Source organism: Chaetodon trifascialis, chromosome 16, assembly GCF_039877785.1.
Source record: "Chaetodon trifascialis isolate fChaTrf1 chromosome 16, fChaTrf1.hap1, whole genome shotgun sequence".
NCBI lineage: Eukaryota > Metazoa > Chordata > Actinopteri > Chaetodontiformes > Chaetodontidae > Chaetodon > Chaetodon trifascialis.
The window spans coordinates 13,090,285-13,105,433 of NC_092071.1; the positions used below are offsets into that span (position 1 = coordinate 13,090,285).

A 15,149-nucleotide genomic window follows, 5' to 3' on the forward strand; every position below is an offset into this window, starting at 1 on the left:
TTAGTCAGCAGGTGTCAGCGTCACCCTTTTGATGGCCAGTGTGACACAAGGCTTCAGGCTGAAAGATGCAGAGATGAAAGTGCTGGGCTGACACATTTCCGTTTATGTGTGGTGGTTCCTCAGTATTGCTGCAACTAAAATCCCTGAAGAACATTTCAACATACTTTAAAGTCCTGACTTAACTTGCAATATGACTGCACCTGACACCAGTTTTCAATTTGGCTCAAGTAGGATTCTTTTTTTAATTCCACAACAGTGTTTACATTTGGTCAATTAGACAAGACCACAACTTATGAAGGGATTGTAAAAAACAAAAAATCTCGCTAATTACGTTATTTATGGTCAATAAATCCTTTTACAATGCCTTAAAGATGAGATTTAAGAAAACGTTTTTGTGTAACATTCCTCTTGAGGCTGCATTATCGTTCAGCGGGACACATTTTACCAAAAACTGAAAAACTGGACCACATTCTTTTCATTAACTTGACTTATAAGAAAGTGTGAAACCTACAAGTATTTAATTCATTTATGGTTGATCAACATTTCTAACTACATTATTACTAATAAAGAAAGGATGAAACACCGTCCAGAGGGATTTTCTCACAACCTGGACACCCAATATCTTCTTATTGATGGCTTATAATTAACCACTAAAGTCAAAGTACAACTTCTTCAAAACCTCAAACTTCATTCAAACCTGACCTAACTCATGTGATTTTCAGAGTGAAAACCACGAGAGCAGATCATCTTAAACACGTCACTCGTCTGCTCCTTAAGGTGCCTCTAAATATTCACTGTACACACGCATGCAGGCACGCACGCACACATACAGACCAGCTGACTGAAGTGCTTATTCATCAGTGCTTGATAATTGACAGCCAAATCACACGACCCATGGCGCTTGAGTTCGTGTTTTAGCACAAATAGATCAATTACATTTAATTTCCCAGGAGGCAATTTCAATAACATTGTAATTTACGCGAGGTGACTGGGTGGCTGTTGTCTCTGTACTTGTGATCCCGCAGGAGGCGGTCACACCGTCGCCGCTCCCTTGCTGAATAGGCCAACTGTTTTCCCTTTGCAGAGTTTCATAAGTGCTGCAGCCCGGACGCGCACCGTTACCGCGCTGCTTGCATGGAAGAGACAGCAGAGCTTTTCCGCTCGCTGCTCCTGAACCCGAAACCCGCTCAACTCTCCGCCTCCGCGTTTAACGGAGCTATCGTCCGGACATGGCACGGGCCGTGGGGCTGTTTGCGAACTGTTTGCTGTTTCTTCTCTCCTCCGGTGCGGCGGGGAAGCGCGGCAGGGAGAGAGTTTACTACGTGGGGATCGTTGAGGGCTTGTGGGATTATGCGCCCAGTGGAAAAAACCTGCTGAACGGGGAAGACATCGAAAATGATGAGTGAGTTGCGATATCAAGTTATTTGGAGGGCGGCTAAATTATTATTTGATCATTTCAGCGTATCACGTTCGCACACTGGGTGTTGAAATTAGTTGTGGGTCTAAAGTGATTAGTTTTGTGGGAAAACTTTAAAGATCCCCAATCTAAATACAAATATTACAAAAAAAGGTTTAGGTCAAAAGTTCTTTGTCATCTTGTCCGGGTGGGACGGTGTGTAGACCAAAAAGCAATGTTGTGCGCTTTGTTGGCAGTCTCACACGAAAGATGTCAGTTGAGTGACTAACAGTGACTTCTTTCAGGAGATTAGAGGCTTCCTTTGCTACTGTATGTGTCAAAAATCACACAGGAAACGTCGACAGCTGCCTCTCAGGATCAGAGAGATGTGTTGCTTCACAACACAAATCTGCAAAAGTGTGCAGTGAGAACATCCAAGCTTGGAATATGTGAGGATTTTCTGGATGCTTCCCAGTTGTTCCAGTTTTAGATGCAAAGTCAAGCCCACAAATCATACTGTTAACCTGACTGGCACTGTGCCTCTCTGGCCTGTACATCACATACAATCAATCTTATAGTCGTCGGTCTCTGTTGAGATAGCAGATGAAGGCTGATCTCTTCTTCATCGGGTGCCTGACAGCTTTTATTTGGCTGTCTTTGCGTTCATAGAGATGTTTCAGCTGTTGACGCTTGAAACAATAGAGCAACATACTTCTTTGATGAACCTGTGATTAAAAGTACCAAGCAGTCAGAAAATGTCCCTTTGTAAAGAGGAGATAGCAAGATTTGCTAAGTTTACAGAGTCCTAATCTAATATGGAATATGGGTATAAACAGATGGACTTGTTTTAAAACAAAAGCCTAAGTTGAAATAAAAGGCCACTATCATATGGAAACATGTGATGGATATGATTATATTTTCCAAAAAAAGGAACTGGGCCAAGCTTGCTCCACAGTTTCTCTCTTCTTGTATGACAGCCAAATAACTTAAAGAATCACACAGTGGTTGCATCCTTGCGTAATGCTGGACTTTCAAGTATTAGAGAGTCAGCTTTGCCAGCACTCTGTGACGAATGCCAGACACACACACACAGATGCGGTCTGTTCACACATATGCACTCAAACCAAGCTATTTTAGAAGACATTGAGAAATAATGATGTTCTCCACATATCATATTGTTTATTTGTTCGTCCTTTTTTATTGATTTTTAAATCCAAAGGGAGATCATCTCTGCTCATTCCCCCGGGTGGTTCTCAGATGTGGCGCTGTCATGATAAAAATGTAACATCAGCCAATGGAAAAAAACTGTGCAGCACCAGTGTTTCATACACAAAGTCCTGTTCAACGGGCAGAGATGAGGTAGCACATTAGCACTAAATTGCTCTGATCAGGTGCTCAGCCTTTATCAGACAGTCAGCAAGGTTATCACTACGACCCATTTGTAAATCTAGTACACGCACAAAGCTGTTGCCTGTGAGCTGGATATAAAGCACAGTAGCAAAACTGTGTTTGCTGCAGCTCCAGTAACAGCTTATTAGCCCACAGAAACGTGCAATCACAATAAAGACAAGTCTAATTGTTAGAGAACTGCAACGAGTACAATTTGTTGTAGGTCACCACATCTAGTTAAAGTTAAATAATCTCACAGATAAATCAGAGGCTTTTGTGAAATATTAGAGTGCACCACAGTGGCGTCAGACTTTTTGCCATGTTCACACTTTTTATGCTGCTAATGCTTCTTCTGTTTGTTTGTATTAATTGTACACCGTTGCACAGTAGCTTACAGTCATACAGTCTGTTTCTTGACAATAATTAGGCAATTGCACCGTTGTCATGGTGGTGTTATACAGGGGATGTTGTGCTCTCCCACTTGTATTCATAGACTACCTCACAAGTATATGCATATCTCATGACAGAGAGATAAACCTGCATGTCATTGTGCAATCCTGTACTGCATAATGTTACAGAAACCTAACCTTGACCTTAAGAAATGCTCAGCAAAACAGGATAAGTACCTCTCTCTGTCTCTCCTCCTCCTCCTCCTCCACCCTTTGTGTAACCCCTGCTCTGTCTGTATCTATCATTCTCTATGTCTTCTTTCCACTCCCATCTCAGGCATGCATCTGTATTCCTGGAAAAAGGACCCCACCGAATTGGCAGTGTTTATAAGAAGGCCATGTACCGAGAGTATACAGATGCTACGTACAGCCGCCAGGCCGCCCGCCCTGCCTGGTTGGGCTTCCTGGGGCCTGTGCTGCGAGCGGAGGTTGATGACGTTATCGTGGTCCACTTGAAGAACTTTGCATCCAGGAACTACTCTATGCATCCCCACGGGGTTTTCTATGAGAAGAATACAGAGGGTATAGTGTTACACGATCCATATATGTGCACACACACAAAACACACAAAATCTGCAAAATTCATTAAATAATAATTCCTCAGATGAAGGTGCAAAATGTAAGAAAATGGTGATTGTGAAATGATAAACTAAATGGATTTCCATCCAAAAGGAAAAGCAGTTTATGCACTAAGATGTTACAGAAACAACATGTTAGGTTTCAGCCAAATAGATAATCATCCTCATCCTCTTCTGTCTGATTTTTTCATTCAAAGGCTGTGGCCTTTTGTAATGCTCCTCTGAAAGCATCCGTGCCAGACTACCTGAAAGAAGAAAGGACTGGCAAATATGATATGGACTACAGGAGTCCAATTAGGCCAGTGTAAAAAGTGACACAGCATGACTTCACAGTCCTTTGTTATGCAACAAGTCCCCCTCCCCCATTCACTTGTACAAAGTCATCCTGCCTCAGGAATTTCCAGAGCCTTAAGGGAACTGAAACTGAAACCAAAATGTAGTTTATGGCTGATGTCATGCTTTACCAATGAACTTACAGAGAGCATTTCTGCAAAGAGGCTGACTAGTTTTTTAAAAACAGCACCTCGGGCAGGAAGGGGGAGTGATGCGGGGAGAGAGGAAGAGGAGGAGGAGGGAGAGGAAGAGGAAAGGGAGTGGTGTCAAGACAGCAAGACACAAGGCTGAACAAATCAGCTAATTCTGTGTTAAACCGTGTCACATGACAAGTACAAACAGGTACAGAGGTCAGGGTACCAGTGATATCTGCCGCTAAGATGGAAGTCATTTATGTGTTTATAGATACACACACACACACACACACACACACACACACACACACACACACACACACGTGAAGGCTGAAAGCTTAACAGAGATAATACCCATAGAGGAGAGTGAGCTGACCTTGATTTGGCAAACTTCCACTGAAGAATGTGACTATTTATTTCAAGCATAATATTGTCTACATCACTTTTCTGCACAGTTGAGTCAATGTTTTGCTTAGTAAGACCGTGTTTTTGCTTCCTACTGACATAAAGTGAAAACATACAGGCTCTCTAACCTTAAGAAGAAACTGTGTGATCCCAGCACAAACATCTTGTATTTGTCTACCAGGGGCGCTCTATCCAGATGGGACATCAAACAAGTTGAAGCAGGATGACTCTGTTCCTCCGGGAGGCAGGTACACCTACCGCTGGGAGGTCAGACCGGAATTTGCCCCCACAGATGACGATGCCAACTGCCTGACCTGGGTCTATCACTCTCACCTGGATGCCCCCAGGGAAATCGCCTCAGGACTTATCGGCGCTCTGCTCACCTGCAAGAAAGGTGTGAGGATGAACCTCATTGATTTTACATCAGAGACAGTGTTTTTCAGAATGCGTCTGTCTGTTGGGTAACGTCTGTTTGTATGCCAAATCAAGGCGGATCAAATTTATTTGCAGGCTCCTTAATAATAGTCGCAGTCACCAACAGCTTCTCCACACCCATGTTAAAAAACATAAATTACACCAACACTCCCTGGCCTTAAGCCCTTAATGACTACAATGAAAAAGTGCAGAAGAAAGCCTCAGAAAAACAAACATGGTGGGATTCGCTCCACCATCAGGCCCATCATGCATCCAGTGGATGTTGAGATGGTGGGAAAACAGATTAAATGTTCCTTTACATGTTCTTGACTATATAAATATATCACATTTTCACCTCCACCCTGCGTGTTTCTCTCATCTTTCTCTGTGAGTGCAGGAGTCTTGAGGGAGACTAACGAGGTCCAGGGTCAGAACAAGCCAGATTCTGTGGTAGAGTCCGCCCGAAATGATGTGGACCAGGATGTCTTCCTGATGTTCACCGTGGTGGACGAAAACCTGAGTTGGTACCTGGAGGACAACATTCAGAGATGCTCTGATCCGGATGGAGTCGATGAAGAAGACCCGGACTTTGAGGAGTCGAACCTGATGCACGGTGAGCAATTAGTCAGTTTTTTTCTCACATTGATAATTAAAGAAATGCACACATTGAGTTGGCTGACGAGATGAATATTATTTATTGTAAAATGAAGGGTACCTCCTTTGCACCCTGCTGCCAGTACTTTCATTAATTTCCCATGTTATGCAAATCACTTCCAATGACTGACTCCTTAAGCAAAGTGCATAAAAGAAGGGCTGCATTTGTTCTCCTGTGCTCTAACCTCTGTGTTTTTCTCTGTGTGACAGCCATTAATGGGTACACGTTTGGTAACCTGCCCGGAATTGAGTTATGCCAGCACCGTCCAGTAGCCTGGCATTTGTTTGGCATGGGTAACGAGGTGGACATTCATTCTGCCTTTTTCCATGGGAATACACTGCTGGACCGTGGCCACCGCACCGACGTCCTCAGCCTGTTCCCAGCCACGTTTGCAACAGCTGAAATGGTCCCGCAAGCAGCAGGAAAGTGGCTGCTGACCTGCCAGGTTAATGACCATTTGCAGGGTAGGGCACCTGACCTTTGACCTCTGTGTTGCTTTTGATCTCTCTGCTCTGGGACTTAAGTGGTGGTGGGAGATGTACAGCTCTGTTATTTTGTCAAAGCATAATGTTATCAGAGCTGGTATTTCTACTCCTAACCTGCCACCACTTGTCTTTTAAAGCTGTCCAAAGTCTAGAGAACATAGAACAGAATGAGCCATACTTGCTCAGCATGTTATGAATAATGTTTACACTTGAAAAATATCTTTATTGTGTACCACACCAGGCTTTCCATTGTGGTAGTGATAGTGTTCACTGAACTCTACAATGTTTATTCTTGTATAGACTATTTTATCTGACCCTGCAGACGTAGACCTAAGTTAATTTTCAGCCAAAGATTTCATAAAAGGCACTGCTTTGTACACTTGAAGCCTGTGTGATGTGTGTGTCTTTGTGTGTGTTCTAGCTGGGATGCAGGCCTTTTATGAAGTGAAATCATGTGGCGGTGAGGCCGGACAAAAAGCAATGGGAGGTGTTGTGAGGGATTACTACCTGGCAGCAGAGAAAGTCCTGTGGAGCTATGCTCCCTCAGGAAAGGATCTGATCAACAATGTGTCTCTTACTGAGGCCAACAGGTGGGCAGACACCTTATCAAATTATGTGACATACCGCTCATCAATCAACCACCCGATCAATCAACCTATCGTCAAGTTTAAATAACACCTTGAATTTGAGGCCTTCTAACAAACTGAAAACGTGTCTTGATTTTTTATTAGGACAAGGGTTAGGGTTAATTCATAGCTAGTTACATGACTCAACAGGAGCAAATATCTTTACAGCTGTAATAAACCATTAGATATTCATCAAATGTCTCAAAATAATCTGAGCCAGGCAGCTTTTACAGCCAGGCAGCTGCATCATGACGCAGAAGGTCTAATATTTATCAGATGGACATGTTTTGCATTTAGAAAATACTTCAGTAGTTTTGGAGAGACGAGTATAGTGGATGAAGTATCCCTTCAAGGCTACCAAACACCAGTCCGTCTGTCTGTCTTTGTGTATGTCCTCTGGACCAGGCTGGTTGTATGTGAGCCTGTCATTCCTGTGGTGAGGCAGCTTTGTGGTGTCTGGAGTAAACAGAGTCGAGAGTGATGCAGTGACTCGGTTGTTATTGTGTCTTTGTTATTGTTCCCTGACCGAACACAGTGAAACCCCTCTGACTAGCCAGCTATTTCCTCTGTTCACTTAAACTGTAGTAAGGAACGACACACCCCATCCTCATCCAGCCCACATACTTATTCCAGGCCAAGTTCTTCTCTGTCTTCCACACTTACAGCATCATGTGTTTCATATCCTTCCTCATTCACTCCCCACCCCTTCATCTCATAGTGCATCAGATATATTTTTTGGCAGAGAAGATGGAAGGATCGGAGGTCAGTACCAGAAAGTGATTTACAAAGAGTACACTAATAGTACCTTCACCACCACAAAACCACCAACACCTGCTTCCCAACACTTAGGACTCTTAGGTAAGGCCTGATACCTCATACTTCCTCTTATGTCTCTCATTTACTGGCGGCTTGTTGAGCACTTAAGTTCTCTCAACGCATTTTGTCTGGTTGTAATCTTCTGCATTTGTCCAGGTCCGGTCCTGAGGGCAGAGGAGGGAGATACGCTCAGAGTGACATTCATGAATCGAGCTGACAGAAACTACAGCATCCAGCCCCACGGCCTGCACTATGACAAACGTTTCCAGGGAAGCAGCTATGAGGACGGTGAGGAAACAGCCGAGAAAAAGTTCAGTGGCTGTGAAATCTTTGAATGGTTGACCTGATAATAAGGGAAGAGGATTTATTAAACTGTATTCTATAAACAGCTATAGCTGATATCAGTGGTAGTGATTACGTTTATTTTCACGCTAGCGTTAAGACACGAAGGTCATGTACAACTTTTGGAATATCTTGATTTGTCATGTGACTATGTTCACCATGTTAAACAAAGTCATCACAAAGAGGCACAGGAACATCACGATCCTTTCAAATGTTTCAGATGACTGAAGTGAGAGCAGATGTGGTTGTTTTAGCTCTCTGTGTGAAATACTGCAGGTGTGGAAAAGCCAGGCTCCCACATTGGTCCAGGGGAGAAGTTCACCTACGTCTGGCAGGTGCGAGAAGGCCCATCTTCATCTGACTCTCCCTGCATCCCCTACCTGTACTACTCTGCCACCGACCCTGCCATGGACACCAACTCTGGATTAGTGGGACCTCTGCTTGTGTGCAAGAAAGGAGTGCTAGGGAAGAACGGAGCCCAGGTGCTGCTTGGTTATCCACTCACACACACTTAGTCTTACAGAGAAATGCAGGAAATTATGCACTTCAGAAGCTTTGTGATCACATGATTGTATAAAGGATGTTTCTACATGGGCTCAGGAACACTGTAAAATTGTCGTTTTACTTTTGTAAACAGCTGATTTGCAAATGATTGCATTCTGTTTTACTGACATTTTATACAGAATCACAACTTGGAATCTGCGTCTGCATTTTTTGGTTTGTTTTTACTCCATTTAGTGCAATCTGCAAGCCCGGCGTGTCCTTACTGTTCTCATTGTGCTAATTTTTTAACAGACGGGCATCGATAAGGAGTTCTTCCTTCTGTTTTCTGTCATGGATGAAAACATGAGCTGGTACTTGGATGAGAATATCAAATCGTTTGGCAGCATTGACACAAATCCTTTAGACGAGGACTTCGTGGAGAGCAACAAGATGCATGGTAATCAGTGTGTTTGGTGAGGAGTGTGTAGTGTTCTCCTCACTGTCTGCCTGTCATTTAGATATGATTTGAGTGCCGTTTCTGGTATTTCCTCTGTGCTTTCCTACTTTTTTTGTTTAATTCCTCCACTGCATTTCAGCTGTAAATGGACTTATGTATGGGAACCTTCCCGGACTGGAGATGTGTGCCGGGGACAAAGTTATGTGGTACACCTTTGGGCTAGGCACTGAGGCGGACATCCATGGTGTTTATTTCGAGGGGAACACCTTCAAGAAGCAGAGCACAACACGAGACACCATCAGCCTGTTCCCTCACACCACTGCTACTGCCGCCATGCAGCCAAACACTCCTGGTTAGTCGTATTACACACACACTCACAAAAACACAGCACCACACCTTGAAAACCACATCCTTTTCTCTCACATCCATTGTCAGTTTATTCTTACTTCAGTTTTTTTTTTTTTTAACGGCCAGATTCTTTACGAACATGCCTATTTAACCTTGCGTGAGTCTTTTCCTGTGACATTTCCACTACTGCCAACATTTGACCACAGGAAACATAAATAACTACAGTGCAAACAGGAAATGTCAAAACTATCTCTAGTATTTATCTTGAGTATCCTGAGATATGTTTTAGGGCTCCTGACCCCAGCTCAGTTATGTTGAAGTCGTTAAATTGCGACTCTAGATGACTTTATTAGGTTATCCCCTGTGGGTTTTCAACTAACTCTACCTATACAGTTTTTTAAGTTTAAAATGAACCGTGTCCCTAAATCACTGACACCAGAAGAGATCAGCAGGGTCGTAGAATTACAATTTACATTTGAATGATTGTGCTGTCAGAGCCGACACGTTTACATGCGTCATTAAGATTCTGCAGGATTATTTCTACGTTCGAGAAGTTAGAAGACTAAAGATTAACAACAGAAAGGTGGAAAGCCAGAATGAATGTTAAAGTAATCTTTCAAAATCTCCTCCAGGCATGCTTTAAGAGAGAGAGAAAAAAATCTGCTTTGAACAAGAATTTGTGTCTGATATGTTTTTCCACATTTCTGAGTGGAAATTGTTTGATTTAAAATCAGATAGCAGAAAATACATTGTGCATAGAACAAAGCAGAGGTGTGATGATATGCAGCCTAACCCCAACATGCAGACATCTGCAGCACACTGCAAACTAAAAGAGCAACACAGAAGAAAAGTGCAACTTGGACCTCTTTTCTAGCCACAGCGGGAGTCAATGACAGCTTTGCATTTGTCAGTCAAAGCATCATTATCGGACATTATGCTGCATTCATTTAGCAGATGTTTTTCTCCCAAGAGTCAGTGTGTTCAGAAACTGAAAGTTCACCCCCCCCCCGAATAAACCACTAAAGTGTTATCAGAGAGCTGCAGCACAAGGGCTTTTTTTTCAACTGCTGTGTGCTTCAGCTGCAGATGGCAGCTGCCAGGGTAAAGCCACAAACACATCCTTAACACTTGCCTTTCTTCCTCCTCACAGGTGTGTATGAGGTGAGCTGCAGAGTGACAGACCACTACTCAGCTGGCATGAGGCAGCAGTACAGAGTGAACCCCTGTCCACAACACAAAGGGAAGCACGCACACACAGAGCCAACCAAGATCGTGCAGTATTTTATTAGTGCTGAAGAAATCGAGTGGGACTACTCACCTGAGAGAGACTGGGAGCTGGAGAAACACCACACCACATCAGAAGACAGGTGTGTGAGCAGGATAATTGCAGGATGATGTATTTCAGTGTTGTAGCCGGAGCCTGTGATTAGTGGCGCAACTTATTACTGTTTGTTAATGGAAGCAAATTGGTACGTCTCCCAGTCCAGGCAATATATTTGTGGAGAAAGGGAAAAACAGAATTGGCTCCCGCTATAAGAAGGCGGTGTATAGAGAATACACTGATGACACCTTCAGAGTTCAGAAGAAACGGCAGCCCAGCCAAGAGCACTTGGGAGTCATTGGTAAGATCAGCTGCTCTTTCTGTTGTTTTGTTCTGCCAAGGAAAGACCGAAGAAGACACTGGTTTGCTTTTCCCCCTTAGGTCCAATCATCAAAGCCGAGGTTGGAGAGCAGATCGTGATCACATTCAAGAACAAAGCCAGCCGGCCATACTCCATTAGCGCACATGGAGTCAAGGCCAGCGGCGCGCACATTCCTGTCAAACCTGGTGAGAATCAAATTTGAAAGAGTAAATAAAAAGCATGTCATTGTGGTGTCTTCTAACAAAAGGCCTTTTCTCAGAGGCAGTGGCATTGATATTTGTTTCTGTTCTCCTGCCTTCAGGCTACATAGTCGAGTTGACGTGGGATGTTCCTGAAAGCTCCGGTCCAGGGGTCTCAGATCCAAACTGCATCTCTTACGCCTACTACTCCAATGTTGATTTCATTAGGGTACATATTCCCTGTGTACAGTCACATGGATGCTCATGATTCACAGTGTTGCTGTACAAAGAATGTGATAACTTGTTCATTTGTTTATGTCCAGGATCTGTACAGTGGTCTCCTGGGGCCTCTGGTGATATGCAGGCCCGGCACCCTGCAGCACGGTGAGGGGCCCAACAGACAGAGGGGTGACGTGGAGAAGGAGTTTGCTCTGCTCTTTATGGTGCACGATGAAAACCAGTCCTGGTACTTGGACGACAACATCAGAAACTACCTTGGCGTCAACCCTGCTACCTTTGTGCCGGATGAAGACTTTGAGGAGAGTAACTTGATGCACGGTAAGGCTGCCTTCAGATGATAAGAAATTTGTTGCGTTATAGAGTTCTGGGCAGTGAAACACAGAATTTTTCTTTGATCGTTATCTACCTCCTCTGTTTACATGGTTTCACTTGCACACAGCTCATTGGTTGCGCTTTGAAAAGTCAGCAGCAACCAAAGCAACTTAAGCAAATGAAAGTTGAACTAAATGAATTCCTGGACTGCATATTCATCATTTATTACACAGTTTGCTTTTGTTCTGTGGTTCATAGAGCCTTAATTTATGATGTCATGAGAATGATGATTTTCCTGTTCCACTTGTGCCTGCATGTCTGATTCGGTTTGCGACGTGCGAGCGTGTGGTAACCTCACTGTGTGAATGTGTCTTTTGAAGGGATCAATGGTAAACTGTATGGTAACCTCCACGGACTGGTCATGATGCAGGGCCAGAAGGTTGACTGGTATCTACTGGGAATGGGCAACGAAGTGGACATGCACACCGTTCACTTCCATGCTGAGACTTTTACCTACAAGGTGACATACAAGTCTTATTACAAAGTGGTACTGCAGCACGGAAAATCCCCCATCCTTCCATGTCCATGTAGAACTGATCTGTTGGAATTAAATCAAAATCATGTAATTCCAATATAGGCTTTGGTCATCCTTGGCATGCAAACCTCTTTGTGCTCACACAGGAAGTTTCTCTGACTCAGTTTCATCTGAAGGCAGCCCTTACTTGGTGTTTATTTCCCTTTCTTTGTTCCCCTTCGTTTGTGCTCTATGTGCTGTGTGTGTGGGTGTGTTCGGTGTGTTTGTGTGGCAGACGGACCGCGTGCACCGTGCAGATGTCTTTGACCTCTTCCCCGGGACTTTCCAGACTGTGGAAATGGTGGCCGGGAACCCGGGGACTTGGTTGCTCCACTGTCATGTGACCGACCACATCCATGCTGGCATGGAGACCACTTTCACCATCAAAGGTGTGTTGAAAGGCTCATGTGGATGTGTGCACGTGTGTTTACGTATACGTATGTACATGGGTATTGAAGAGGATTTGTCTAACATCTCACTTTTTTGAAACCCTTCCAGAAATATTTCTCTTTTTTAATCATTATAAAGTACTTATTAATCCCTTATTCTGCATGAGCATATTCTACATCTACAGAACACTGGCCATAAACACTGGACTGGTCCTTTCAGACTTTCATAGTTTAGCCTGGTCACAGTCAAAGCATACTAGTCTTTTCTCTTGTCCAGTTTAACACAGGTCGAACGTGAGACAGCTGGTACTAGACTGTGTCTGTGCTGTTATGTAATGACGTGGAATGTGTTGTTGAATGTTGCTTATCTTTGCTTAGTTAGCATTGGGTTTAGGAAAAGAAATGTATCATTTGGGTCAGGAATTCCTTTAGAGCTCTGGCACTTGTACAAAAGAGTGCAGCAGAAAAAAACCTACAGATTTGTGGAAAAATTCTAAAGTGTCACCTTCAAGGCCAGCATAGGTGTGGGCCAGAGATTTTGGGCAATCCTGTAACAGTGAATGCACCACTGAAGAAGTGGATTCAAAGATACAGCCAACACACACAGGCTAGCTTTTGACTTAACAGATTTTGTAGTAAAACTCCAAATGTAAAAAGATGTCATGGTTGTAAAATGTCTCAGCTTTTACTCACTTTACTTGTGTCTGACTTCCTTTTCCACTGTTACCTCAATGTCTTTCCAGCTGCAGCAGCAGGAACTCATGGCTCCATCAAGATGCTGCTGCTCTCGCTGGCACTCGGTCTTATGGCTGTACTGCACTAATGAAGGGACTCCGGGCTGCATGCGTGCCGCCACAACACTGGTCATTAATGCACTTAAAATAAAATCCAGGGACAAAATCACTGTTGCTTATATATTTGTTCAAGGTTGTGTATGTAAATATCAAGCAATTACCAAGCAAGTGAAAGAACAAGTGTACAATCATGTAAAGTTCAGGATTTCTTTATTTCTTAGGACTGAAAGAAGCATTTTATACAGTGAGTTGTTTTTGTGTCGCCTCTGTCTGCCATGCTGCACTGTGTTTGATGTTGTTTTGCTGGTTTTGCAAAACACTGCTTTACCAAATATTTGATTCCAGTTATGAATGTGCAATAAAGACATTTATTTGGACTGTGTTGTTCACTATGTCATGTTTCTTTCATGCCACAAGGTGGCGTTGATTCAATTTGAAACAGCACATTGCACATACATACAGTGGAGGGCTCATGTTTTTACTGTGTGTAGCTGTTGGGAAAGTCAGAAGCACTTTTCAGCTCTTTTTGTAGTATTAAGGACGGTTAAACCCTCATTTTAACTGTGGTTTATATTTCCCATGGAAACTAACAATACGTACAAAATTAAAAGCTGGATATTTTACAGGAATACTGTCTCAGACGGCTGCAGCTCTTGAAATCGGTGGTATCCTACAAGCTGTTGGGTCGCTGATCAGATCAATAAACGTTTTTGATAAGGTGTAGGAAGTACACCGCACTGGTGATTGGAGTGACGCGTGTTTTGTAATGAGTTAGTACGTAACTTGGCATCTCCAACCTTGTGAGATCATCTTTTCGGTTAATGGCGGATATTCAGACTGTCTGATTAGTTAATCTGGGATCGATACATCAAACTCCCCATCAACGCGGATGCAGATTAAAAGCAAATTTGAATTTCAAACTGGGCCGTTTTACCTTTAATCTGAGATATTGATCACAGTAACAGCACGAATTACCATATCAGTGTTTATTTAAATAGGTTCACTGTTGCTCACTCAGTGATTGATTTGCGTATTGATTAGGATACAGTTTCAGCACAGTGGTCTACAAGTGGGCAACCGGTAGACTCCAACCTATAAAACAGATATTGACAGTTTGCTGGTGATCATCACTTTCAAACATTTATTGTGAACTTACTTGCAGACCTAAAGGCGGTCATAGTGGGGCGCAATTGCACAATGAAAATAAAATAACTAAATTAAGAGTTGTTGCACTGATGGCACATAATTGATCATGCAAATAAACAATAACGTGTTCGTGTGCGCACATTTCCACCTCATCGAACGTTACACCAGTAAACAGTTTACGCAACAACTGAAAAAGGGCAGTCTCCCCCCCAGTCTGTGCCCTGCTGTCTATCAGTACCTGTTATTGATCCAGACAATGACACATCCTTATCTGCGCAAGTCCATTATGTTTTCCACAAGACTTTGTTTGGATTGATTAATCCTTTCCACTCACGGCCGAAGCGCTTTCGGACCTTCCGTTGCACAATGTCTTTGATAAAATCAAACCAACACGTCATTCTTATTATTTGTTTGATTTTTTTTTAAGCAATACTATTAAAACACATTTTAAAAAAAATTCCTCCGTGCCAACAAACTGACTCCCAGACTGAAATTCTTTGTTATCAAAGTGCAAGCTCAGTGTACTATGTACTGACATCTGGCAGCCAATGGTCAACAGGGG

The 15,149-nt window shown here is 43.2% G+C and overlaps 1 protein-coding gene across 1 annotated transcript; it reads left to right on the forward strand.

Annotated features, from left to right (window-relative positions):
• Positions 1-1,013: 1,013 nt before the first annotated feature.
• On the forward strand, positions 1,014-13,817 carry hephl1b (hephaestin-like 1b). Its single transcript, XM_070982737.1, has 19 exons — positions 1,014-1,402; positions 3,512-3,756; positions 4,866-5,078; positions 5,496-5,711; positions 5,963-6,217; positions 6,660-6,828; positions 7,583-7,722; positions 7,837-7,968; positions 8,299-8,504; positions 8,818-8,962; positions 9,102-9,314; positions 10,461-10,677; positions 10,793-10,932; positions 11,013-11,138; positions 11,255-11,361; positions 11,456-11,690; positions 12,065-12,204; positions 12,494-12,647; positions 13,391-13,817. The coding sequence occupies exons 1-19, from the start codon at positions 1,230-1,232 to the stop codon at positions 13,468-13,470; spliced, it is 3,306 nt and encodes a 1,101-aa protein (XP_070838838.1). The 5' UTR covers positions 1,014-1,229; the 3' UTR covers positions 13,471-13,817.
• Positions 13,818-15,149: the final 1,332 nt, after the last annotated feature.